Raw genomic sequence first — 24,654 nt, 5'->3', positions numbered from 1 at the left:
ATTGAGCATAGCTAGGTAGTCAAATTGTCCCGTAGACCTGCCGTCGTGTACAAAATCGGGTTCCGAAGGGCTTCCGAGTCGTCTACCGTGGCTTCGTTAGGGATGGACAGGGGCGGTATGGGGGACGTGGTGCAGGGCCTTGCCGTCTTCGGCATCGTTGGCGATGCGATAGCTCAACAGCTCTTCGGAAAGTGCATTGGGGTGTTCCGCTATCCTCCATAAAAATTTAATACATACCCAAGCTGCTCCGGACGCTTGCGACTGTTCCCCCTCCTTCTTGCTTCCCTCTCCCAACTACACTTCTCCCTTACTTATAACATACACCCGTAGTGTTGTACTCCTCCTCATACACACTATAGTCCCTCATTGAATCCAAGTCGATTCGTTCGTTGTTGGTGCTTACCTCCCGGCACCGCATAGAACGGACTGGCATCCAAGATTGCTTTTGGGCTCTCTTACACACCGACACTACGACTGTCCTCTACTAATACTCTGATCGTGTCCTCCCACCGACCAGAATCTTTAGAGACGCACGCGTAGCTTGCAGAGCATCGATATTCGGGTATATTCAGATCTACATCGATTCGACACTAGAGGCCGAGCTCCAGCTTGCCCTTACAAGTGGAAAATTGACCGATCCCTCACCGAACCGCAACCCAACTTCGCCTCCATTCTTTCCTCCCACCCAAACCCAATTCCCTCGGTGCATGGGATTGCTTCTACACAACATGGCCGGAGCTGCACAGAACGGAGTCAATGGGGATGCTAATGGCGCCCCGAGCTCCTACGCTGCCAAGTACGATCTTGCTCCGCATTTCATCGGCGGGAACAACCTCAAGGTAGCCTCGCCGGGCAAGGTCAAGGACTTTGTGGCCGCACACGACGGACACACAGTCATCACAAATGTGAGAGAAAACCCCGCTTCCAGGCGAGTTGGTGGTGTTGAGAGACGGCGCGCTGACCATCATGTTCCCCGCAGGTCCTCATTGCGAACAACGGTATTGCCGCAGTCAAGGAAATCCGCTCAGTGCGGAAATGGGCCTACGAGACTTTTGGCGATGAGCGGGCGATTCAGTTCACCGTCATGGCGACGCCCGAGGATCTTCAGGCCAACGCAGAGTACATCCGCATGGCAGACCAATACGTTGAGGTGAGTACCATGCCCGGCGACCGTGCGATGAGCGACGACCGGATGGCTAACGGGGCATATGCAGGTACCCGGCGGTACCAACAACAACAACTACGCCAACGTCGAGCTAATTGTCGATGTGGCCGAGCGCATGAACGTGCACGCCGTGTGGGCAGGATGGTGCGTATACACGACAACTTTCGTCGGAAACATGGGCAAATGGCTGACAATTTGCTCCCAGGGGACACGCCTCGGAGAATCCCAAGCTGCCCGAATCGCTCGCCGCGTCGCCCAAGAAGATCGTCTTCATTGGTCCTCCCGGATCTGCCATGCGCTCGCTTGGTGACAAGATCTCTTCCACAATCGTCGCACAACACGCCGGAGTGCCCTGCATCCCGTGGTCAGGAACCGGTGTCGACGAGGTCCAGGTCGACCAACACGGAATTGTCACAGTCGAGGACCACATCTACGACAAGGGCTGCACAAAGTCATGGCAGGAGGGCCTGGAGAAGGCCAAGGCCATTGGCTTCCCAGTCATGGTCAAGGCCTCGGAAGGTGGTGGTGGCAAGGGTATCCGAAAGGTCGAGCGCGAGGAAGACTTTGAGCAGCTGTACAAGGCCGCTGCCTCAGAAATCCCCGGATCGCCCATTTTCATCATGAAGCTTGCGGGCAGCGCGCGCCATCTGGAAGTCCAGCTGCTGGCTGACCAGTACGGCAACAACATCTCCCTGTTCGGACGTGACTGTTCGGTACAGCGACGTCACCAGAAGATCATTGAAGAGGCACCGGTAACAGTTGCTGGCTCCAAGACCTTCCAGGAGATGGAGAAGGCTGCCGTCTCGCTCGGACGCCTCGTCGGATACGTCTCGGCGGGTACCGTCGAGTACCTCTACTCGCACTCCGACGACAAGTTCTACTTCCTTGAGCTGAACCCTCGTCTCCAGGTCGAGCATCCCACTACGGAAATGGTGACGGGTGTCAATCTCCCGGCTGCCCAGCTCCAGATTGCCATGGGTCTGCCATTGCACCGTGTCCGCGACATTCGACTCCTTTACGGTGCCGACCCGCACGCGAGCTCTGTCATTGACTTTGACTTCTCCACCGAAGGCAGTGCCAAGAGCCAGCGACGCCCTACTCCCAAGGGTCACTGCACGGCCTGCCGTATCACCTCTGAGGACCCCGACGAGGGCTTCAAGCCATCCGGTGGTACTATCCACGACCTCAACTTCAGGAGTAGCTCCAACGTTTGGGGTTACTTCTCCGTCAGCTCTGCTGGTGGTATTCACAGCTTCTCCGACTCGCAATTCGGTCACATTTTCGCCTATGGCGAGAACCGACAAGCTTCGCGGAAACACATGGTCGTCGCACTGAAGGAGTTGAGCATTCGCGGTGACTTCCGTACCACCGTCGAATATCTGATCAAGCTACTCGAGACTCCTGCTTTCGAGGACAACACCATTACCACTGGCTGGCTCGACGAGCTCATCTCGAAGAAGCTTACTGCTGAGCGACCTGACACCATGATTGCCGTCATTTGCGGTGCCGTTACCAAGGCTCACGTCGCAAGCGAAGCGTGCGTCAACGAGTACAAGACCAGCTTGGAGAAGGGTCAGGTGCCCTCCAAGGACGTACTGAAGACAGTGTTCCCTGTGGACTTCATTTACGAGGGCTGCCGATACAAGTTCACTGCCACCAAGTCTACTGTCGACAGCTTCACCCTGTTCATCAACGGAACCAAGTGCTCAGTCGGTGTCAGGGCACTTGCCGACGGTGGTCTCTTGATTCTGCTTAGCGGAAAGTCGCACAACGTCTACTGGAAGGAGGAGGTTGGCGCCACCCGCCTCTCCGTTGACGGCAAGACCTGCCTTCTCGAACAGGAAAACGATCCCACACAGCTGCGCACACCATCGCCCGGTAAGCTTGTTAGGTTCCTAGTCGAGAACGGAGACCATGTTGGCCAGGGTCAGCCTTTCGCTGAGGTTGAGGTCATGAAGATGTACATGCCTCTGATTGCTCAAGAGGCCGGTATGGTCAACCTCATTAAGCAGCCAGGAGCTGTTCTCGAAGCTGGTGATATTCTCGGTGTCCTCGCTTTGGATGATCCATCCAAGGTCAAGTCTGCCCAGAACTTCACTGGCCAACTTCCCGATCTGGGTGCTCCTCAAGTGCCTGGAGCCAAGCCACCGCAGCGATTCGTTTACCTTTACTATATCCTGCAAAATATCTTCCAGGGTTTCGACAACCAAGTCATCATGCAAAGCACGCTCAAGGAGCTGGTCGATGTCCTTCGGGACCCTGAACTACCGTATGGTGAGTGGAACGCTCAGGCCTCCGCTCTCCACGCGCGCATGCCCCAGAAGCTCGATGCCACCTTCTCCCAGATTGTCGAGAAGGCCCACAGCCGTAACCTCGAGTTCCCTGGTAAGGCCCTCAACAAGGCTTTCCAAAAGTTCGTCGAGGAGAACGTGGCCAAGGGTGACGTTGCTCTTCTGAAGGCTGCATTGGAGCCTCTTGCTGATGTTATCACCCGCTACTCGGAGGGTCTCAAGGCACACGAGTACAGCGTCATGATCAAGCTCTTGGAGATGTACTGGTCTGTTGAGTCCCTCTTCTCGTCTCGTACGTCGCGTGACGAAGAAGTCATCCTCAAGCTTCGTGATGAGAACCGTGATAACATCATGAGCGTCGTGCAGACTGTTCTCTCCCACGCCAAGGTTGGTGCGAAGAACAACCTCGTAATTGCCATTCTCGAGCTCTACCGACCCAACAAACCTGGTGTCGGAAACATTGCCAAGTACTTCAAGGACACTCTCAAGAAGCTCACAGAGCTTGAGTCCAGACAGACTGCCAAGGTCTCTCTCAAGGCCCGTGAGGTCCTCATCCAGTGCGCTATGCCTTCGCTTGAAGAACGCACTGCGCAGATGGAACACATCCTGCGCTCTTCCGTCGTTGAGTCTCGCTATGGCGAGAGCGGATGGGACCACCGTGAGCCTAACTTCGAAGTCATCAAGGAAGTTGTCGACTCTAGGTACACTGTGTTCGACGTGTTGACACAATTTTTCGTCCACTCGGACCCATACGTCGCTCTTGCTGCGCTTGAGGTGTACACTCGCCGAGCTTACCGCGCGTACCAGCTGCAAAACATCAACTACCACAACGAAGGCGAGCAGCAATCTTTCTTGTCTTGGGACTTCATCCTGCGCAAGGTTGGTGAGGCCGAGTACGGTCTCGCTGTTGAGCCATCTGAACCTGGTACCCCCAGCACGCCCGGGTTTGAGCGTCCTCCTCGCATCCAGTCATTGAGCGATATGACTGCTTGGCAAAACCGATTCGAAGGCGAGCCTACCAGGAAGGGTGTTGTCGTCCCTGTCGAGTACCTTGATGACGCGGACGAGCTCATCAGTAAGGCGCTCGACATCTTCCCCAACCTTGGCAAGGAGAAGAAGGGCGGTATCGGTCTGAGGGAGGGCCTCACAATGAAGCGCACCCCTACCACAGGTATCAACGAGCCCAAGCATAGCGACGAGCTCACCGGTGTTCTTAACATTGCTGTCCGCGACATTGAAGGCACCGACGACAAGGAAATCTTGGACCGCATCTTGCCTATCGTCGATGACTTCAAGCAGGAGCTTCTGTCTCGTCGCATCCGCCGAATCTCTTTCATTTGCGGCCACAAGGACGGAACATACCCTGGCTACTACACCTTCCGTGGACCCACATATGAGGAAGATGCCAGTATCCGTCACGTCGAGCCCGCTCTTGCCTTCCAGCTCGAACTTGGCAGACTCTCCAAGTTTGACATCAAGCCAGTCTTCACTGAGAACCGCAACATCCACATCTATGAGGCTGTTGGCAAGGGCGCTGAGAGCGACAAGCGCTACTTCTTGAGGGCTGTCGTCCGATCAGGCCGTCTTCGTGAGGAGATTCCTACAGCGGAGTACATGGTGTCTGAGACTGATAGGTTGATGACTGACATCTTGGATGCTTTGGAAATCGTTGGTACTTCACAAGCCGACATGAACCACATCTTCATCAACTTCTCGCACGTCTTCCCTCTGAACCCTACTGAGGTTGAAGAGGCCATTGGCGGCTTCTTGGAGCGCTTTGGTCGACGACTCTGGCGTCTCCGTGTCACTGGCGCCGAGATCCGCATCATTGTCACCGACCCTGCGACTGGCATCCCTTACCCTCTCCGTGTCATCATCACCAACACTTCTGGATACGTTATCCAGGTGGAGATGTACGCTGAGCGCAAGTCCGAGAAGGCTGGCAAGTGGCTCTTCCACAGCATTGGTGGAACTACTAAGATTGGTGCTCTTCACCTCCAGCCCGTCTCAACTCCTTACCCCACCAAGGGGGCTCTGCAGCCCAAGAGGTACAAGGCTCATCTCATGGGTACTCAGTACGTGTATGATTTCCCTGAGCTCTTCCGCCAGGCTACCGAGAACAGCTGGATCGAGGCTATCAAGAAGCACTCATTCCTTCGGGACAGGCAGCCAGCGAAGGGAGAGTGCCTCGAGTACTACGAGTTGGTGCTTGATGACACTGACAACCTGGCTGAGGTCAACCGTGATCCTGGCCACAACAACATTGGTATGGTCGGTTGGATGGTCACCGCGAAGACACCTGAGTACCCCCGTGGTCGCCGCTTCATCATCATCGCCAACGACATCACTTTCAAGATTGGTTCATTCGGTCCAGCGGAGGATGCTTTCTTCCACAAGTGCTCTGAACTTGCACGAAAGCTCGGCATTCCGCGAATTTACCTCTCTGCCAACTCTGGTGCTCGTATCGGTCTTGCTGAGGAGCTCATTCCTCACTTCTCTGTTGCATGGAAGGACATCAACAAGCCTGAGGCTGGTTTCGACTACCTCTACCTGACACCTGAGAAGTACGAGCACTTTGTTGATGGTAAGCGCAACGACGTTATCTGCGAGCCGGTTGAGGTCGATGGCGAGAAGCGCTTCAAGATCACTACTGTCATTGGTGCTGAGGACGGTCTTGGTGTTGAGTCGCTTCGTGGTTCTGGTCTCATTGCTGGTGAGACTTCAAGGGCTTACGAGGACATCTTCACCATTACTCTGGTGACTTGTCGCTCAGTCGGTACGTATCCTTACTCCATTTCACTTGTGCAAATACTAAAACCATATAGGTATCGGTGCTTACCTTGTTCGTCTTGGTCAGCGTGCTATCCAGATCGAAGGACAGCCAATCATCCTCACTGGTGCACAGGCTATCAACAAGCTACTTGGTCGTGAAGTCTACACTTCTAACCTTCAGCTTGGTGGTACTCAGATCATGTACAGGAACGGTGTCTCGCACTCGACTGCCGACGATGACTTTGAGGGTGTTTCCAAGATTGTCCAGTGGTTGTCTTACGTACCCGACAAGAAGGGCAGCCCCGTCCCTATCTCACCATCAGCCGACAACTGGGATCGTGACATCACCTACTACCCTCCTGGCAAGTCTGCCTATGATATTAGACATTTGATCGCCGGAAAAGAGGACGAGGACGGTTTCCAGTCTGGTCTCTTTGATCGCGGTTCGTTTGTCGAGACTCTTGGTGGCTGGGCTAAGACTGTTGTTGTCGGTCGTGCTCGCCTCGGTGGCATTCCTATCGGTGTCATCGGTGTCGAGACACGTTCAGTTGAGAATGTCACACCTGCAGACCCCGCCAACCCCGACTCTATCGAACAAGTCACATCTGAGGCTGGTGGTGTTTGGTACCCCAACTCCGCCTTCAAGACTGCTCAGGCTATCAAGGACTTCAACAATGGCGAGCAACTGCCACTGATGATCCTTGCTAACTGGCGTGGTTTCTCTGGTGGTCAACGCGACATGTACAACGAGGTTCTCAAGTACGGTTCTTACATTGTCGACGCACTCGTCAAGTTTGAACAGCCCATCTTCGTTTACATTCCTCCGTACGGCGAACTTCGTGGCGGATCCTGGGTCGTCGTTGATCCCACCATCAACCCTCAATTCATGGAGATGTACGCCGACGAGGACTCGCGTGGTGGTGTACTGGAGCCCGAAGGTATCGTCGGTATCAAGTACCGCAGGGAACGCCAACTGGACACAATGGCCCGCAACGACCCTACCTACGGTGCTCTTAAGCGCAAGTTGAATGACAAAGCAACGCCAGAGGCCGAGCTCCAGGACATCAAAGCCCAGATGACTGAGCGCGAGAAGAAGCTTCTACCTATCTATGGTCAAATCGCCATCCAATTCGCCGATCTACACGACCGCGCTGGCCGTATGCAAGCCAAGGGTGTCATTCGACAAGCTCTCCGATGGCAAAACGCCCGCCGGTTCTTTTACTGGCGTCTTCGCCGCCGTCTCAATGAGGAGTACATCCTCAAGAAGTTCGCCGCTGCTGCCTCGCCCACGCACGACAACCCTCAGGCCAACTCACTCACCCGCAGCCGTGGCTTCGAGATGTTGAAGCACTTGTCCAACATTCCCAACTGGGAGCAAGACGACATGGCCGCGGCGACCTGGTACGAGGAGAACAGGCCACTCGTCAGCGACAAGATCGAGCAACTCAAGACCGATGGCATTGCGCTCGAGATTGCGCAGCTTATGCGCAAGGACCGCGAGGGTGGACTCAAGGGTGTCATGAGCTTGCTCAGCACACTGCCTACCAGCGAGAAGGAGGAGGTGATCAAGATGTTGAGCAGGGCTTAGTAAACGTATCATCAATGTTTGCGTGTTTTCATTCGCTTACGGCATGGCATGGCATTTGGGGGTGTTTCAAACTTTCTGGGAAGGAATTGGGATGGCGATATGTGTGTGGTGTAACTTTAGCGTTGCTACGGTGCGACTGCGTTTTTCGTATATTCCCCTTTTTGCTACCAGAGTATATTAGTTTAGTTGCATTGGTGAGGAATCAGGCGGGTGTTGGGAGGCACCCTTCCTGTTTTTCCTCATGATGTGTAATTGATCTTCAAGTTCAAAATCTTGCCTTCGTACGTTTGTGCTGGTGCTTTTCTCATCCCACGGCCCATATAACTTCGCTTCGTTATCATAGTCACATTCGTATGACTAGAGATCACCCACTATGTTCTTTGCTTGCTTTTTTACGGCTACGGGCTTCTTCCGTCCTTGTGTTGTTATAGCGTGGGAGCATGCGGATCGCCGACTCCACTTTCAGCTGCGGGGTTCCGCCGCGCGCGGATACGTCACCAGGCCGCAAAAACAGCCCGAGCAGAAAAATCCAAGCCAAGAAATTTTTGATGTGGATTGGAAGGCATCAGTTCTTCTCTTTCTCTTCCCCCATCCCCATCATACTATCCCACGGTTTACTATACATACGCGAACCTCCTCTGCTAAACGAGCCGAAGAAGCTCGATCAATCGTCAACACACCAATAAAACTCGAGACAAAAGAGACAGAAATAAGACAATCAAAATGGTTTACACAATCGTCGTTCACCTGCTCGCCAAGGAAGACCAAGAAAGCATTAACAAGCTGAGCGCTAAGCTTGTCGAGGCTAGCCAGGTGTACAGCAAGGACAAGGAGACATTGAGCTGGTTTGTTATGCAGGACACTGTCGATAAGAGGAAGTTCACTATCGTTGAACGGTATCTGAAGGAATCAGTGAGTTATATCATCTCCTTAGTTTTTAGCTCATTGGAGACTGGTTGCGACTGGTGACTGGTGTCGCTACGAGACTGCAAAAGAGGGGTTTCGCGTGCACTTTGATTCTGGGTATCACCAGACCTCAGATATGCTATTGAAGAAATGGCAAAGGAAAGTGGAACTTACTGATAGTCTTTGCAGTCTCAACAATACCACCTGAACAACCCATACTGGAAGACTTTCGACCCGTACGTGATTCCTTTGTTGGCCGCACCCATGGATCTGAGGCGCCTGGAAGAGTTGGACACGACTGTCACGAGCGCGGGTGCGCATTACCATGAAGACGCTGTAAAGACGGAGACCAGTGTTGGCGATATGTACAAGGGAACTGACGCTTAGACTGGAAAATACCCCTCGTCGCGTTGAGTTGAAGAAATGTAAAAAGAATCGAATTTAGCATTTGCTGCCGAACGTGACTATTGGATCGTAGGAGATGAGTGCAGCTAAGCAAAGTGAAAAGATTTTTTGAGCCTATTTACTCAGAGAGCCATTGATACACGGCTTCGCTGATGACCTCTTCACGCCATACATAACGCTATCTTTTCTTTCCGGGCCCATCTTCCATCACACAGGTTGGCATACATAGTGAGTTTCTAGCCGGACTCCGCCATGAATCGACGTAGTCATTGATACCTTGGAATGACGTCGAAGCATTCTTTGGCATCAGTGAGCAGAGTGATTGGTAGCTAGGAATTCTCAAGGAAATAGCTCTCCTTTGATGAAGCATCACTTGGCCATTCTCTTTCGAGAAGGCTCAATTAGGATTGTCGTAATACATAGCCATCCTTCCAAGGCTTTTCGATTTCGACTATGACAGGCGCTAGTCATATTCATAACTATTATATTGGTTGTTGTTCACTGAAAGAGGGAATCAGGGCTTTGGTTCGAGTGTAGTAAGTCATTGTGCCATATTGTCGATGTTGCACAACCGCGATGTAACAAGTCTGTCAAACATCGCCCTCTTATGATCCTTCCTCTCCCAAACGAATAAGATGATATGAGAGGCTACCCTCATTCTTCTGGAGCCGGAATCAGAGCGAAAATAGTTATGGAGAGATCCAGCTATGCCAGGTTTGAAGTTTTGGAGAAGTGCTTGTGGATGAGTAGGCTCTCGAGCAAGACCAGCCATGATTTCCACAGTGACTGAACAATGTTTCATTCCTACTTCAAGCCGGAAACTGTCTCTTAATCCTGTTCTAATTTCATCCATCGGTAGATATCCCGAGATGGATGTTCATCCAGACATCCATAAATAATATGAAGAGGTATCAACACTTGAGATGTTCTCGATTGGTATCAATACTCAAGGTCTAGTACCCGATAAAATCTTCACTGCCTTGTAAGCAACACTGAACGTTTGAGGATTTTCACGGACTCTGTGACAAAAACGCCTGGATCATTTCATTTTGAGTTGTAGAAACCAGTCGAAAGGAATTAAGACAGCCGAGATAATCTGATCCAAAATCACTCCGCCGTTGATTGGGATTTTGGTAGTAAGCCGGATTTTGGCCAGCTCGGGTTACATAATGAAGTCTTCATGGCACTCTCGGTTAATGGTTTAGTTCCGATTATTGGTATTGGAGAAACACAGTAGGCGCAACTTTCTCCGGCAAATCTTCGATCTATTAACAGAATACACTCTGTCTCAACACACTACTCTTTGGTCTAGAGATGCGGCTTTTGATGGGTGTTATCAGAATAGTCATATCATTGACGACATGAGCGTCAGAGTGCTTCACACACGTCTTTGCATCAACCCACGAAAGCACGTACACCAAAGATCTTGGGAGTGATAGTACTCTAGATAGCTCGAAGCGAAACTGCTTCTCAAGAAATGTGTAAAAATGCAGACTTCGGACGCTGAACCGGGGAGTGTTATTGGCTACGTAGTGTTAAAGAGTGCACAGTATGAAAAGAAATCCATGAGAAAGAGGTTGAAGAGAGGGTCGAGGAACTACCATTGAATACTAAACGCAGTGAGGTAGCAGTCATCGAAACCACTGAGTTCCTGTACGACATCCCTTCACACACGTTTCCATAGCATTTCGCACATACATCCTACCAATCGAGCCAAAGCTTGTGGCTAGGGCAATTCATACGATTGCCTTTGCGGTGACGATTGCGAGATCGAAACTTTGGCACAACTCATATGGCCATAGGCTCGCGTAAGTGATGCAGCAATCGAGATCCTCATAGTAGCTAACGAAAAGCAACATGACGCTACTGAAAGAGATGTCCAAATGGGACATCGAGCCCCAGCCACGAAAGAAGGCCCGTAGTGACTGAGTGCCATCCCCTTCTAGCGGGTTAATTACCAAGGAATCGATACAGCATCTCTATATCACATGCAGTGCGCTAAGCTACATCTTTCACCACGCCGTCGTCCTGGTGGCAGGTACTCGGACGCGGTACCCGCCTATAAGGTTGAGCCTTATTCCACAAACATTCTTCTCATCACCAAAACTAGCGACAACCAAGATCTATATGATCTAGATCGAGCCAACCTCCTCCATTCCCACAACCCCGGAGAAGCCTCCCCAGAGATTGTCACATAACGTTGGAAAAAGGAAGGAAATAAGGGGCGTCTCGACTTGACAGTCAGACCAACACACCCTCCCCCGGCCATACTCGCCAAGACGCATATATACCACTTGCATCCGTATACCAGAGCAGAAAGAGTAGTCGTTTCCTTATAAGGGTGACACGGAGATGTCTCCGCAGAACTTGGCAGAGTTTACCTAACCCGGAAGAATGAAGTTATAGACTTTGATCTGCACTGCAAACGGTACGGGAAAAGAAAAGAACAGCAAAAGAAGTCGCATCTCGGAACCTTGTCGTGTGTCGCGCAACTCCGCTCTGGCAGGCTGTAAGTAACGCTGTTGGCCGAATAGTGGCAATGTGGGTTGGTGGGTGAGGGTGGGTGAGGGGCACGAATGACGTGCGCCGGAGCGTCGAGCGCCTTTTGCACAGCCCGGCGTTTTATGCGTTTTCTCCGGCATGCGAGAGGCGCACGATGGGATTACTGATACCGATTGAATCACGGTAGGCGACAACTCCGGGACCCGTTGACAGTGACAGCGGGGGACGTTGCGCTGGATGGGATCTTCCTCTAGGTGAAGGTCATGGTTTCATTCTCGTATCCAAGGTTTGACGTCATGTGGCCCTAGATAGTGTGTATGCTCGTCACTGTTGGTTGGCTTTATTTTCAATACTGGATGACCAGGGTACGTTGTCAACTGTGTACTGTAATTAAGAAACGACGATAACTTCAGTCCTCTGCAGCGATTGTCGTTGTTCGAGATGTTTGAGAGTAGCTGGGAAGCTACCTTGTGACCAAAAGAGGTAGGGCCTGGCTACCATTAAGGTTGGCGTTAGAGCACCTAGTGATTTGTTTCGACACATCTGACGTACCATGATGTGAAAATGCCCCGAAACGGAGTCGGTCGGAACCCTGTGCTAAGTACAGTACACCATCTCCCGCCATCCCATCATTGCGAGCCCGCGAAGGTCATCCGAACCAGCCACGTGCAAGCGTTCAAGCCACTGCATGTAATCTGGCTACGAGACGGGGCGGTACCGACCATCCCTGCCGAGCCGGGGCCTGAGGCTGGCCAGGCCTGGAGTGTAAGGGATATTAGTGACATGACATGCCCCTGGAGCTTGCACTTGAATGATTGCAAGCGTGGTGTTCACCGGACGGTGACAGTGGAGACAGACGACAGATGCAGGTGTGCTGTCACGATGGTCGTGTGCAGCTGACTATTATTGTTGGCTCGTTTGACTTGTCACTCTGGTTGGCTTCTCTCGCGAAACCAGTCTGCCAATGCCTGCAGCGAAATCTCGCCCGGTCCTTGATCCTTGGTCAAGCCGTCAAGGTACCGCGCAACAGATGCCGCAGTTGTATTAGCGACTGTGTGGCTGAGCCTGCCGAGTTGTCAACAACGACTTCTGTGGGTCGCTCTTTGTGGAGGCAGACGATCGTGATCAACAAAACTGGCTGCGGCTGAGGGTAACCGACGACTAGATCGGCGTTATGTTCTTGTTCCCGCGCCAAGAGATCTTAGCAGTTCCGGTCTCTCTTTCGTATGCACATCCGTGGAGTTGCCCTCGAGCGATGTTCTCCGAGTCCATTTCGCTTGGCAGCATTAGCAGACGGGAAGTAGAAGATCCATCTGGACGGATGTCCGTAATATGTCATTTTCGTGATGAAGTCTTCAATCAGTTCTGCGTCGCATGCCAAAGACCGTGAAAGAATTCTGCGCTAGCTTTGCAGCTGAGGCAAGTCGTAGCGACTGATCACAGACCCTGTAATTTCGAATATTGGCTGCGGCTGGAGTGCGGATCGAAAAGGGCAGGAGAGGGTCGATGGTGGCTGAGCGGACGATCTTCGGCTCCTGCTGCTTAGTCATATGCAGGAACCAATGTCGACTAGCAGGTGTCAGCTGCCGAGCAATGACAAACTGAAAATGACATTGCGCTCATACGTCAACGTGCAATCGAAAGTTTTTCAAATGCTCTACGACACTGGCGACTCAATACGCGTGGAGTGACAAATTCACAGCGAGTGGGTAAGAGATTTAGTGGTTACAGATGGAGTGCGGACACAAGCCGGTTTGACATCCTGCCCAACAAAAATTTAGGCTTTCGTTCGCATGAAAACACTTCTGTATTTGCTCACAGGCAAAATTCTTAGTGCAGAGTGTGTGGCTTGGTTGACGATGAGTCGTCAGTCGCATGTAGATACTGATGTTGGCTCTGGTAGTATACCTAGTGCACGTTGGAGCGAGATTATAGGGCTCGATCTACCAGATCTCTCGTCCAGGTCTGTGGGTTTCCGATAGTATCTGATACTAGTGGGTCGCGCATATGGGATCTCAATGACGCGCCCTAGCCGTAGCCATTACTGGTTAGCACCACACCTGTGGGCCACGGGCGAATGAGCACTATGTTCCCTCCGAACTGGCGGAGCAATACCGATTCGCTGAGGCGTGGAAAGTATATTGTAATGATGGAAGTCACAGCATTTTGCCATAGGTCAATGCTCCAAGAGATGCAGGCTGGCGGGATCGCGCGCTTGTCTTCTGGTAGCATAGTAGCTATGTGCCATGACGGCTTGAGTACACCATCTTAGATTACATCTATAAGACTTCTCAAATCGACGATCAGCAACCTTAAGGCTTCTAGCTTCCGCATGACTTTCAGCTCACTATAGAGCGCTTGCTCTCTGAATCGTTCTCTCGTACAGTTAGCGTCGATCTGACCATAGGACATGGCTGCAGAAATGCGGGAGGTGTGATAGTAAAACCTTCGAACCCTTAATGATTTACGGGAAGCATGCTCGCTTTCTGGAAAAGAATCAGCGCCTGTTCTAGCAGAGCCAATAGAGTGATTCTTGGGTCGAATGTCCTTCTAGTTTTCAGTCCTTAAGCAGGTGCGGATATGTATGAGACGTAAAATATTGGCCGACGACTGTATTCAATGGACATGCCACAACGTTTGCTTGAACGCGGGTTCCCATGCCACAGCACCTATGCAGTTCTGATGGGAGAATCCCAGATACCAGGTAAATGAACATGCAGTGTTTGTTCAAGGTGAACGATCAGTCTGCTGAGCAGAAAACTAGTATACCGGAAGAAATAGTGGGGCATGGGACGCCTGTACGCCACCATGTGTTGTGCGATTGTGCATGCAGACCCCTCTTTCTGAATCAGGTCTTTTGCATAACCATATGGGCGGTTGATACATGGCCTTCATGTACAGTATTTTCTGGTATGGCAATAGAGCTTCCGTAGTTCTGGACACAAGACCAGTTCCATGATGGGGGGCGAGCCCTGTACATGTGTCACGAACACTACCCGCCCGCTTGTTAGTTATCGTTATGTTACTGTGCTCTAATCTCTTTCTTCCGTCGGGGTTGTTCGAGCCAGACCAGCCCAGATACATTTCAAACGCCAATCGTGCGGTACGCATCGAGACAGGCGGTGTAGTAGACCAACAAGATAACGAGCACATGATGTCGAACGATGCATCTTCTTTAGGAATTGATACACATCTCTCCAAATATTGAGTAGGTCTTATGGCTTCCAGAACCCAGAAGTGTCAGCCATAACCTCATACATGAAGCTCCAGGCAACCACTAGAACGATGTTATAATATAGCCTGCTCTGATCGTGAATTGTGGTGCGAAAGATGCAAAGATCGAGGTTCAGTGTACGTTTGGTATTTGGAAACCGGGTTGGAGGTCTGTTCTTGCAGCGAATGGCGCTCGTGGCTTCCGTCTCGTATAACGACGCCATCGAACTCAACTGCATTTCAAGGGCACCAAGCCGTGCATTGCAACGCAAGGGCTCCCTTGGTACAAATGATCGCCGGCAAGGAATTGCGGCGCCATCTCCACATAAAATGCAGACATGGAGGTCAATGTAGGGCATGTTTGAAGAGACTGTTGACTCGGATCGAAAGGTGTCCTGTACTAGCTGTTAGTGTTGGAGTGGTGGTACACTGCAGCAGTTTGACAGCCCCTTGGATCATGACACAATCGGCGGGCGACACGACAACGAAGGGCGGCCGTCTGGAGAAGAGTTGACGGACTGTCAGGCGGTCAACTGCTGCTGTGTAGCCATGGGCTACGGCGATGGACGCCCGCTGTGGTAGCGGGGCTTGTGTGAGTGCTCCTGAAACAGATGCTGGGCTTGTGGTTGCCATTCTAGGGGGTCGATAACGACTGTAAACCCGAGCCAGAGGTTCACCCTTGGGCTCAACCGGGATGGTGATTTTGGACAGCAGCCAAGGTGGTGGGAGCGGGGACACGAGCCGACTAGCGGTCAAGACAAACGACGCATCTATGCAAACAACTTACACGGATGGTGCTTTCTCGGTGTGGCGCCGAAGCATAAGAGCAACGCTGCAATTTGGCCGTCTTTCGGCATGCGCGTACCGGAGGAGATGTCGAGGCACAAAAGTCGAAATTAGAGACTTGATGGCGTCGAGGTCAATTTGGAAGCGCGAAACACGACGGGCAATGGTTGCCATAGCGGCGCGCGACAAGGTTTCGTAGATTTCGATAGACGCAGGTTAGGGCGGCGCAGAGTTTGCCATAGTGTCGCGTCCACTTGCAGGACAATGAGGGCCAAACAATGGCAGCGTGGAGAAGGTCTCAGTTTCGACGGCAGCGTTCCGGCACGCGAGACGGCGGGTGTTGAAAGTCGAGCGAGGGCGAGGTCTGATCACCGGCTAGCGGGAAGCGATCAGCCAATCGGGCAGGCGCGACCCCGAGAGCGGGAAGGTGCCAGCTATCCCTGTGCCAATCATGGCGGCGCAGGCCAGGTCGCACCTCTTCCGTAGATGCCACCATCAGTCGTCTGCATGAGCCTGACATCTGTCATCCACCCGCGCTCCAAGGGGCTCTCCACCGTGACAGCCTACTGCCATTGCCAGGGACTGTCATCTCGATCTGCCTTTTCGTCTGAAGCCGATGGTCACTGACGGCTCTAGAAGCATATTGCCTCGCCAGCACGCATCAAATGTTTCGTTAGCACTGTCGATGCGCTACTCGCCAACTGATTCAGGGTCTGCAGACTACGGCTCCCCAATTAGTCGTGCCTGGCACCTGGCCGAGCATTGAACGCCGTGCATCATCTCCCGCTCTCCTACGTCGTCGCTCTAGCTGCTATTCCTGTCCCACCAGACGAACGCCTCCCTCTCCCTTCCTAAAGCTCATCGCTGCAGCACTAGCTGCTTCTGTGCCCCGTCACGACACCAAGGCCTCCCGCTCCTGGATGCTGGAAAAACTCCGTGGCACAAGTGCCCACCCAGGCCAGCCACCAGCCTGGTTCTGTCCTGCGGCAGCTGTCTGCCGGGTATCGTACCTTGTGCTGGGTGACATACACGCCGTCAGCGTGGCTCTGATGTGCACGACAGACCTCTTAACGTCGGATTACACTCCGCTCTCGACAGACGTGCAACCCGCGTTCATGACCTTAATGCTGCTGCACCTGCCCCACTTACCTCGCAGCGACGCTCATGGATACTGTGCTGGTTCTGTCGATTCAGATATCTCCGGCAAAAACAAACATAAGGGTACCGTGCCACCGGCTCCCGGTAGAGTTCAAGTCAGGGCCAGCAGCAAGTAGAGTTAGTAGAGTTAGTAGACTGCGCAAGGTGCTAGCCTCGACGCAATTACCACCATCCTATTTTGCTCGTGGGCGCAAGGCTTGATACTGAGGAAAGTGGTAGCAACCTATAGCGAGGCTGGTGTCGATGAACTACTGCTTGTGGTTGCAGGCAATCAGCGAGGCGCCAGACCATGACTTGCACGTCGGCCAATGCGTGAGCGTCGCCTGCTGCCGCCGCCGTAATGGAACGTTGTGAGGTTGCTGCGGCATCCAGTGTGTGGGAGCGCAGATGAGGTAATCGACAGGCAGGGTGCGACAAAATGGGCGAAAGGCATTCGGCACCCCTGCGCCTACCTGCGCCGAGTCAGAAACAGCGAGATCTGCGACGATGCGAGTAGTGGGGACACCGGCGACGCTCGATGGCGTCTGCAGCAGATGGCGCGACTCCAGCACCGGCTTGTGCCTCGAAACCTGCGGCGTAGCTTGAGCGTCTCTTGTTTCCTACGCTCGGCCTACGTCCGGCCAGAGCCTGCATAGTCACGCTCGGAGAATATAGACCAAACTTTAACTCTCACCTGTCAAGTAAACACAGACGTGGTGCTAAACACGCCTGTCTGTCCTTCATTGGATCCTACCAGCATCACCCCTGACGCGCTTTCTACTGCTGCAAGATCGCAGGGCATGCTTGATGTACGGCCCGTTGCAGTCCCTCCTAGTCTAGAAACGCCTCCTTCGCTCACGGTGCTTCTGCTTCTTAAACACCTCGGACCCGTCATCACGACCCCAACTACCTTCTTGCGAATCGCTGAGTGCTTGCGCCGGCTCAATCGTCACCACTTGTCCCCGACTCCCTCCCCAAAACTAATACCCCCCATCGCCTCACCACTCATATATCTGCGATATATAATTCTTGGTTCAGTGGTCCTGCATCGGACCCTTGGGTTGCCTTTTCAAGTTAATTTTTACATCACTACCATAATACCTGGGTGAGTAATACCACACAACTGAGCCAGCATCCTATGGGACCCCGCTCGTGTCGATGGCATTCGACGGTGCCAGCCAAAGACTGGTACCAAGCTGTCAGTAACTATGGGCGAGCGAAGCAGCCCATCCACTCACCATGGCGACGCTGATACTAGAGTGATTATTCGCTAACGCGTCGCTTCTGCAGAGTATTTAAGCAGTGTTGCCGTTGAACACATGGAATATCTTACTCTCCAAGATATTCCGCACCGCCACTGTGAACCGCTGCACTCGCGCAAGATGAACTCCTCGCATCCTGCCGAACGGCCGCTGGCTAACATGGTCGCTGCGGTAAGTCAAGAACAAGACTCTCCTTCCTCTTTTGTAACATCCGCTCCTTCCCCTCCAAGTTTCCTCGAGCCTGCACTCTGTGATCCTTTCCGCAGAGATGCACAGGACGTACCCTTGAGGGCAAGAGCATCCGAGCCCTCGGCTTATGCATCTTCCCATCACCCCCCTACCCAACCCCCGTCCATATCAGCGGGCGGATTCGTCGATTACCCCCGTTCACCAAATCCCCCACGCTCATATTCTTTACCCACTCGTCGCCGATCGCTTTCCCGAGGGCCGGCGATGCTACCTGACTTCGGCTTGCGCATGATCACTCCAGCCGATGCAGTCGACAACCGCGACGAATTACGACCTTCTGTAACCTCGAGCACAACTCTGACAGAGTCACAGAACCACCACATGCGCAGCTCTCCACCTATCCAACCAGGCGAGCAAAACTTCCCTGGCAAACTCCCTTCCTTCTCCGAGGTATGTTGGCTTGCAGCTTATTATCTCTGTATCGCTTGATTGACTTTCCCAGTTCCTCCACACTACACGGACTACCACACCACCACGGACTCCTCAGCGTCGGAATGACTCGGTTGAAAGCTCTCCCCATGTGCAACCCCAGTTTGACGATGTGGCTTGGTCTGAGAGCAAGCGAAGACGCGTCGATACACTCGGCGACATCTACGAGCCACCTGTAGTGCAAGTCCGTCGCACGAGCAGTGCTATTGATCCAGCCCTTGCTGGCTACTCGCCCCACGTCCTTCAGCAGCATCCAGTGCAGCCTGTAGGATCCGGCATGCATCACCGCCAAAGCCACTCGTACGTGCCACCACAACAGCAGTCGATGCCTTCGAACCCACACATGCGACACCAGTCACCCTCAGCTCCCCAAGGCCACATTTCCTACGCGCAACCTATCGGACAAAGTCCCTTCCAGCAATCCATGGTTCAGCAAGGCTCCATGTACGAGCCACGTCATAGCTACTACCATGAGTCTCCAGCAGCTGTCTATGGCGGATACGACCGACCTAACGATTCTTACTTCACTCGGGCCGGATACCAAGGCTATGACACATCCTACAGTGACATTCGCTTCCAACAGCATGTTGGCCTTGATCACAACGCATTTAACAGGAAGCGCCGAGGCAATCTGCCGAAAGAGGCCACGAACCTCCTGAAAGACTGGTTTGCCGCCAACCGAACATCACCATATCCCACAGAAGACCAGAAGATGGAACTCTGCAACAGAACTGGGCTCAGTCTCAACCAGGTACGTGAAGCGTCTTAGCAAGAACGGTTATTTTGACACCCTCACTACATCTGCCACTCCTGTCCTTCAGTGTCACTCTTAGACCACAGCGTGCTGACCCAAAATAGGTTTCCAACTGGTTTATCAACGCTCGTCGTCGTGCTCCACAAAAGGAACAACGGGAACGCGAGGCCAATGGTCCCGAAACATAGTGTCCCTCAGTGTAATGGGGATCATCCAAAAGTGCTACCTTCACAAGCCCACCGGAATGTTCCATTCGGACGTCGTGATGACGAGATTGCACGTTAACTGTTACCCTTTCCGCCATCGGCGTTCTGGTGGGGCCGCAGTCCTTTGGGTACTTTCATTCTTTGATTGGCTGGCTTAGTCTTGACGTTTTGCGGGCATCTTCGGATGCCATAATATCCACTGGTCGCACGAGCGACCTCGTACTTTTCCTTCAGTCGAATACCCTGGGACCCAAAACGGAGCATACATCAGCGTTTTGGAAAAATGGAGTTTGGGGATTCATTGCGCTAAGAGTGCAGCATTTGGGAACTGCAACTGCGTTTCTCGATAGGCTTTGGCCTCCAAGATTGTTTACGACATAGTCTAATCACATTGCGATCTTCTCATATCATCCATGATGAAATCTTTGACTGTTATCCTGTTGTCTGCACAAAATTTGCTAAACATACGCAATCACAGAAAGAGACTTTCCAGGTCACAATCATGGTGAAACCCACCACTGGTGAGTGGCGCTATATCTGTAATCATGATCCAGCCCACCAAACTATCGAATGTTTAGCGCGCTCTCCAATGCTGCGCTCGTAGTAAACGGCCAGATTCGGTCTGATAACGCACGCAAGGCCAAATGTGGAAATTTGTTCGTACATCCCCCTGGTCTCCATGAACCCCAACCTAGTGTCCATGCTCGAAACGCCATCGACAGCTCCGGTGTTTCAAACCCCAGAGTTAAAACATGACACACAACGGTGTTGCTTGAGAGGCTACAGTAGCCGTTTGGTCGAGGTTCGTGCTTTCGGCAAGTGACGGCCCCGGCAACATGTCTGAACAAGTTGAGCCATGACATGTTTCGTGATATTGAATCTCAACACAGCAGTTCTCCACCGACCTCAATCAGTTGGTCTCGCCAAACTTGCAAGGTCAAACAGCTGGGACGCCACTATCACTAACGCTTTCTCTGCTCCACTTAGCTTTTGGTATTGATAACCGGCTTTTATTGTTGAAAGGCTCCACTGTCCGGTCAGAAGTTGCATTAGACCCTTGCTATGATCTTCTTCTAGGATTGACCCCTCACAGCTTGACGGGAAACACTGCACATCATTGGGGGATCAGAGCCGGGGTTCGCCCTGCGGAACTCGCCACACTAACTCTCCCGAAAACCAAGGACCATGTTCTAAACTCATTCCCAGCAAGGATGCCATGGAGCGGCCCGGCCTGTAAGGGATTACACCTGTCGTCCTTGATAGACGTTGGAAGGTGTGACACAAGAGCACCTGTTGCGCATTTCGCTGAGACTAACGTTCACACGTCCTGGGCGAGTAAAAAAAAAATAGTTAGGAACCCAGCTGACTCTTGACCCTTGCAGCTTCTCGCGTGAACTACCCAACTTGTAAACCTCTCATTATGGACCGGGCGGCCTAACGCACGTACATGATCGAACCCGGAAGGTCCCGGCCCATGCTCTCGCCTTTCCAGACGCATACCCTGCGGGAGGCTTTCTCCATTAATAGTACCATGGTAGCATGAAACGTCCCTGAACGAAATGACGATCAACGGTTATCCGGAAAGTGGCAGCCTTGCAGACAGCGCACAGCTCCAGGATAGGCACGAAAGCTGTCAATGTTTCAACGGCTAAAGGCGTGTAAGAATCTCGCTTTCCAGATGATGTCCGATGGATGAATGCGGTCTCAGACTAGAAGAAGATAGATGGCGATCACCACATCCTCGCGCAGATCCTACTTTGACGCCCAGGATAGTTTTCCGGGGTTGACTGTGACGAACAAGATGATGATCATCGCTACCTGACTCCGGCAATACTGATGCTCCGGTCATTCCCCGAGCCATACCATGGAAAATTATGCTAGGCTCGTACAGAATCATGATCTTACCCATCTGAACTTACGCAACACCAAGCAAATCAGCCCACGTCCCCGCGTTGAAACAAACATTTTCCTACTCGTTCAGGAAAGTACCGTTGGAGGTCTGGAATACATTAACAGTATCTACACATTCACGTCCATATCCACATCAAAGCGGCCCCGGTAAACTCATGGCTCCAGCAGTACACCCTCCAAAGTACCAGATATAGTAGCAAGCAGGTACCATGAAGTACTTAGCGATGTCGGGCAAGTGACCTGGAGTTTGGTTTGGGTTACGAACTTCGATTACCCGCATTGGACTTGTGCTTGCATGATATGTGGGAGGATCGGCTGAGTGGTGGAGCGGTCGTGTACCAAATTCTTTACAGGCCTATCATGGGAGAGATACGTTTGGTTGGTTGAATACGCAAGAGGGGTTGACTTTAGAGCTTGGCCACGTGCAGACGTGGAGACGTGCTTGTGCAAACGATCTTTGTACGACGCGAGAGTAACGTCAGGGCTGTTTGTTATTAGTAAACGAAGAGAATGTCTCGAGTAATTTGTAGACCTATGACATTCAGCATCCATGCGGAACCCAAATCGAGTGGCGGTAACAGTGAGAACATCTAGCAAGACTGGAGTCGTCCTCCCCCAGTGGAGCATGCAGCGATGATGCAGATATCTATTCCATTCCCTTCCATCGAATTACTATGTACAGTTTGCGACCAACAACATACGTGGGTATCAAATCCTAAAAGAAAAAATGTACGAAGAACGCCCAAGTCGCTTAACGGGGAAAAAACAATGCTGGCATTTACCGCTCATCAACGTCGCCTCCTCGACCTCCCGCTCTTATCAAGGATGGCAAGACTGGTTCCAAGATATTTGTCTTCGTACATCTTCGCCATATCGTAGACCACCTCGCCCCACTCAAACTCACCCCTGTGGCTTTTCTGTTTACAGGGAGACTGTCGGAAGGGCAGTAGCCAGTCGATTATGTTTTCACCCATAGTATTTTTCCAACCTTGCATGAGGGTTGTATACCACGGGTGTTCCATGGGTTTGGTTTGTATTACGACGTACGAGCGGTTCGATGGGCGGGTAAAGCTAGTAAGGATAGGCCAATCCTCCTTCTCGTGCTCTCTTTCTTCAGCCATGTCTCTGCTAGATTTCTTATTGTGGTGTTTACTGGAGGATGTTGTTGGGGTCGTAGGCAGTGCATTTGTGGTGTTGGGGCTCGCTGAGGAATGAGATGTATCGGGATTTGTGGAGGAACGAGACATGAGAAAGGCAATGTTGTGGATGCCACCGCGTTGGATGCCTTCGACCGAGGTGAAGTTTATCATCAGATTCCAGCCTGTCATACAGGTCATTGTGAAGGTGAAGATGCTAAACAAAACCGCCGTCGCAAGGGCACCGATCCAGGTTCCTGGCCGTGATCCCATCTGTCATATGTTAGCCTGCTAGACATACACCATTCTGCCTCTCCACGTACCTTGGAATTCCTCTCCGCAAAGAAGATAGCTACCACGATCCAAGTAAATGTTGTGTACAGCGAAGCATACGCCACGAACTGCATAAAGAACTTGTGCGTAGTTTCTGCTATGATTCCACCCGCCCAAGGGCAATAATGGTCCATTTTCTTCACACATCGCCCCAGTTCCTTGCAGTGATGTGCCCTATCCGGCTTCCAGTTGTGGCATTTCTCACACCACAACGGCAGTCCTTGATAATCGCAGATGTACGCATCGTATTGATCGAACCCAAAGCCCTTCGTGTTCGCATCCGTCTTCTCTAGCGACGGGTCGCCGAGGGGTATAAGATCCGGTTTCGACCAGATCAATTGTAGTAGGCGTGCCCATGCCATTATGAGGAACAGAAGGAGGATGGCGTATACAACGATGAGTGCGATTCCTGTGGAGCGCCGGGGCCGGATATCGAAATCTCGCTGGATGTCTTCCGAGGGATCTATGAGATACTGGACGCATATCAAATAGACCACAACATATGTCTCATAGCCCAGCGCGCCGAGTTCTAGAAGGGGTAGGATAACAGAGGTGGCCTGGCCGATCTTCTGTTCCATGGCTGTGGTATCGGTCGCGCCAGGCTTCTGCGAGCCGATGACTGCTGGGGGCGCCATCGCGTGGGATCGTAGCAGACTCGTGCGCGACCAAAAGAAGAGAGATAGAGCAATATGGTCGTAGTCGTATGGCGGTGGTCGCACGCGTGGTCGACGAAGCCCTCGAGAAGGCCTGACGTTTCGCGGGTGTTGCACCGCAGCAACCGTGACGCCGCGCAGCCAGGATTGCACGTGGTTGGGGCGCTAATTTACTCACAACCGGTTAGCATACAGGAAACGTCATCGTCATCTGCAAATTGGCAGACAGAGCAACATGTCATCACAACCACCTCCTATGATTTCGTGTCTGGTGTAGCTCCATCTCAATGACCTGTTTGATGAACGACAGCGACGCGTAGCGTGTCTTTCGCCCAATCGGCTGGACCCCGGCAGTCGCCGACGTCATACAAAGTAACAGATCGGCACAACACCACAAACACCTCTCGTCACAAATCGGATTGAGTTCTTCACTATACCGCAATGCTTTTCCCATCTGGCGACTGAAAACTACCAGCTTTGAATGACAGGTTTTGCTTTTCTCAGCAATGACAAGCCAAGCAAAGGCTGCTTACTCACTAGTAGCCAACGTGCATCGACTTGCATGACCCATGATAACACCCCGCACAACGTTTCTCAGCCTTCCCTGACATTCGCGTCTACATGTCTGCTTCTCCAATGTTCAATAGGCAAGAGCGGGATCAGGATTGACCGTATTAGGCCTATAGCGTCTATCTCACCACTGACCGCCGGTGTACTTGTATCACCGGCCCAGAATTCCGAAGAAGCTAACCCATTGGCACTGACCGACCTGACGAGGCTATCATATAGCCTTGTAGAGCCTCATTTAATCGCGCTTCTCTCGCTGTTTGACACGCTGGCTACTGCCTTTTGGCCCCCAAGAGACGACCGTTTTCTGTTTCCGGCGGGTTATGATCCTATCATGCGTAAATATCAGGACTAGAACACGGCAGGAAACAGAAAACGGCGCTTGTGCT

The 24,654-nt window shown here is 52.2% G+C and overlaps 6 protein-coding genes across 6 annotated transcripts; 4 read left to right on the top strand and 2 right to left on the bottom strand.

The window, feature by feature from the left end:
* Positions 1-728: 728 nt before the first annotated feature.
* Positions 729-7,816, top strand: GT037_008597 (acetyl-carboxylase; the record flags this gene model as incomplete). Its single annotated transcript, XM_038933644.1, has 5 exons — positions 729-905; positions 980-1,150; positions 1,215-1,309; positions 1,371-6,232; positions 6,282-7,816. 5 exons carry the CDS (start codon positions 729-731, stop codon positions 7,814-7,816), a joined length of 6,840 nt encoding a protein of 2,279 aa, XP_038783609.1.
* Positions 7,817-8,539: 723 nt separating this feature from the next.
* On the top strand, positions 8,540-9,109 carry GT037_008596 (uncharacterized protein; the record flags this gene model as incomplete). The annotated part of the gene is made up of 2 exons (XM_038933643.1): positions 8,540-8,728; positions 8,912-9,109. 2 exons carry the CDS (start codon positions 8,540-8,542, stop codon positions 9,107-9,109), a joined length of 387 nt encoding a protein of 128 aa, XP_038783608.1.
* Positions 9,110-10,984: 1,875 nt separating this feature from the next.
* GT037_008595 (uncharacterized protein) lies at positions 10,985-11,325 on the top strand (the record flags this gene model as incomplete). Its single annotated transcript, XM_038933642.1, has 2 exons — positions 10,985-11,048; positions 11,102-11,325. 2 exons carry the CDS (start codon positions 10,985-10,987, stop codon positions 11,323-11,325), a joined length of 288 nt encoding a protein of 95 aa, XP_038783607.1.
* Positions 11,326-12,984: 1,659 nt separating this feature from the next.
* Positions 12,985-13,179, bottom strand: GT037_008594 (uncharacterized protein; the record flags this gene model as incomplete). Its single annotated transcript, XM_038933641.1, has 1 exon — positions 12,985-13,179. The coding sequence occupies one exon, from the start codon at positions 13,177-13,179 to the stop codon at positions 12,985-12,987; it is 195 nt and encodes a 64-aa protein (XP_038783606.1).
* Positions 13,180-18,147: 4,968 nt separating this feature from the next.
* GT037_008593 (uncharacterized protein) lies at positions 18,148-19,647 on the top strand (the record flags this gene model as incomplete). Its single annotated transcript, XM_038933640.1, has 3 exons — positions 18,148-18,666; positions 18,719-19,456; positions 19,564-19,647. The coding sequence occupies 3 exons, from the start codon at positions 18,148-18,150 to the stop codon at positions 19,645-19,647; spliced, it is 1,341 nt and encodes a 446-aa protein (XP_038783605.1).
* A 2,717-nt stretch (positions 19,648-22,364) lies between these two features.
* GT037_008592 (palmitoyltransferase pfa5) lies at positions 22,365-23,680 on the bottom strand (the record flags this gene model as incomplete). Its single annotated transcript, XM_038933639.1, has 2 exons — positions 22,365-22,985; positions 23,036-23,680. The coding sequence occupies 2 exons, from the start codon at positions 23,678-23,680 to the stop codon at positions 22,365-22,367; spliced, it is 1,266 nt and encodes a 421-aa protein (XP_038783604.1).
* Between the last annotated feature and the right edge of the window lie 974 nt (positions 23,681-24,654).

This window comes from Alternaria burnsii (assembly GCF_013036055.1).
Source record: "Alternaria burnsii strain CBS107.38 chromosome Unknown 744, whole genome shotgun sequence".
Classification (NCBI taxonomy): Eukaryota; Fungi; Ascomycota; class Dothideomycetes; order Pleosporales; family Pleosporaceae; genus Alternaria; species Alternaria burnsii.
The sequence above is the reverse complement of the archived record's forward strand: the minus strand, read 5'-3'. Positions and strand labels throughout refer to the sequence as shown.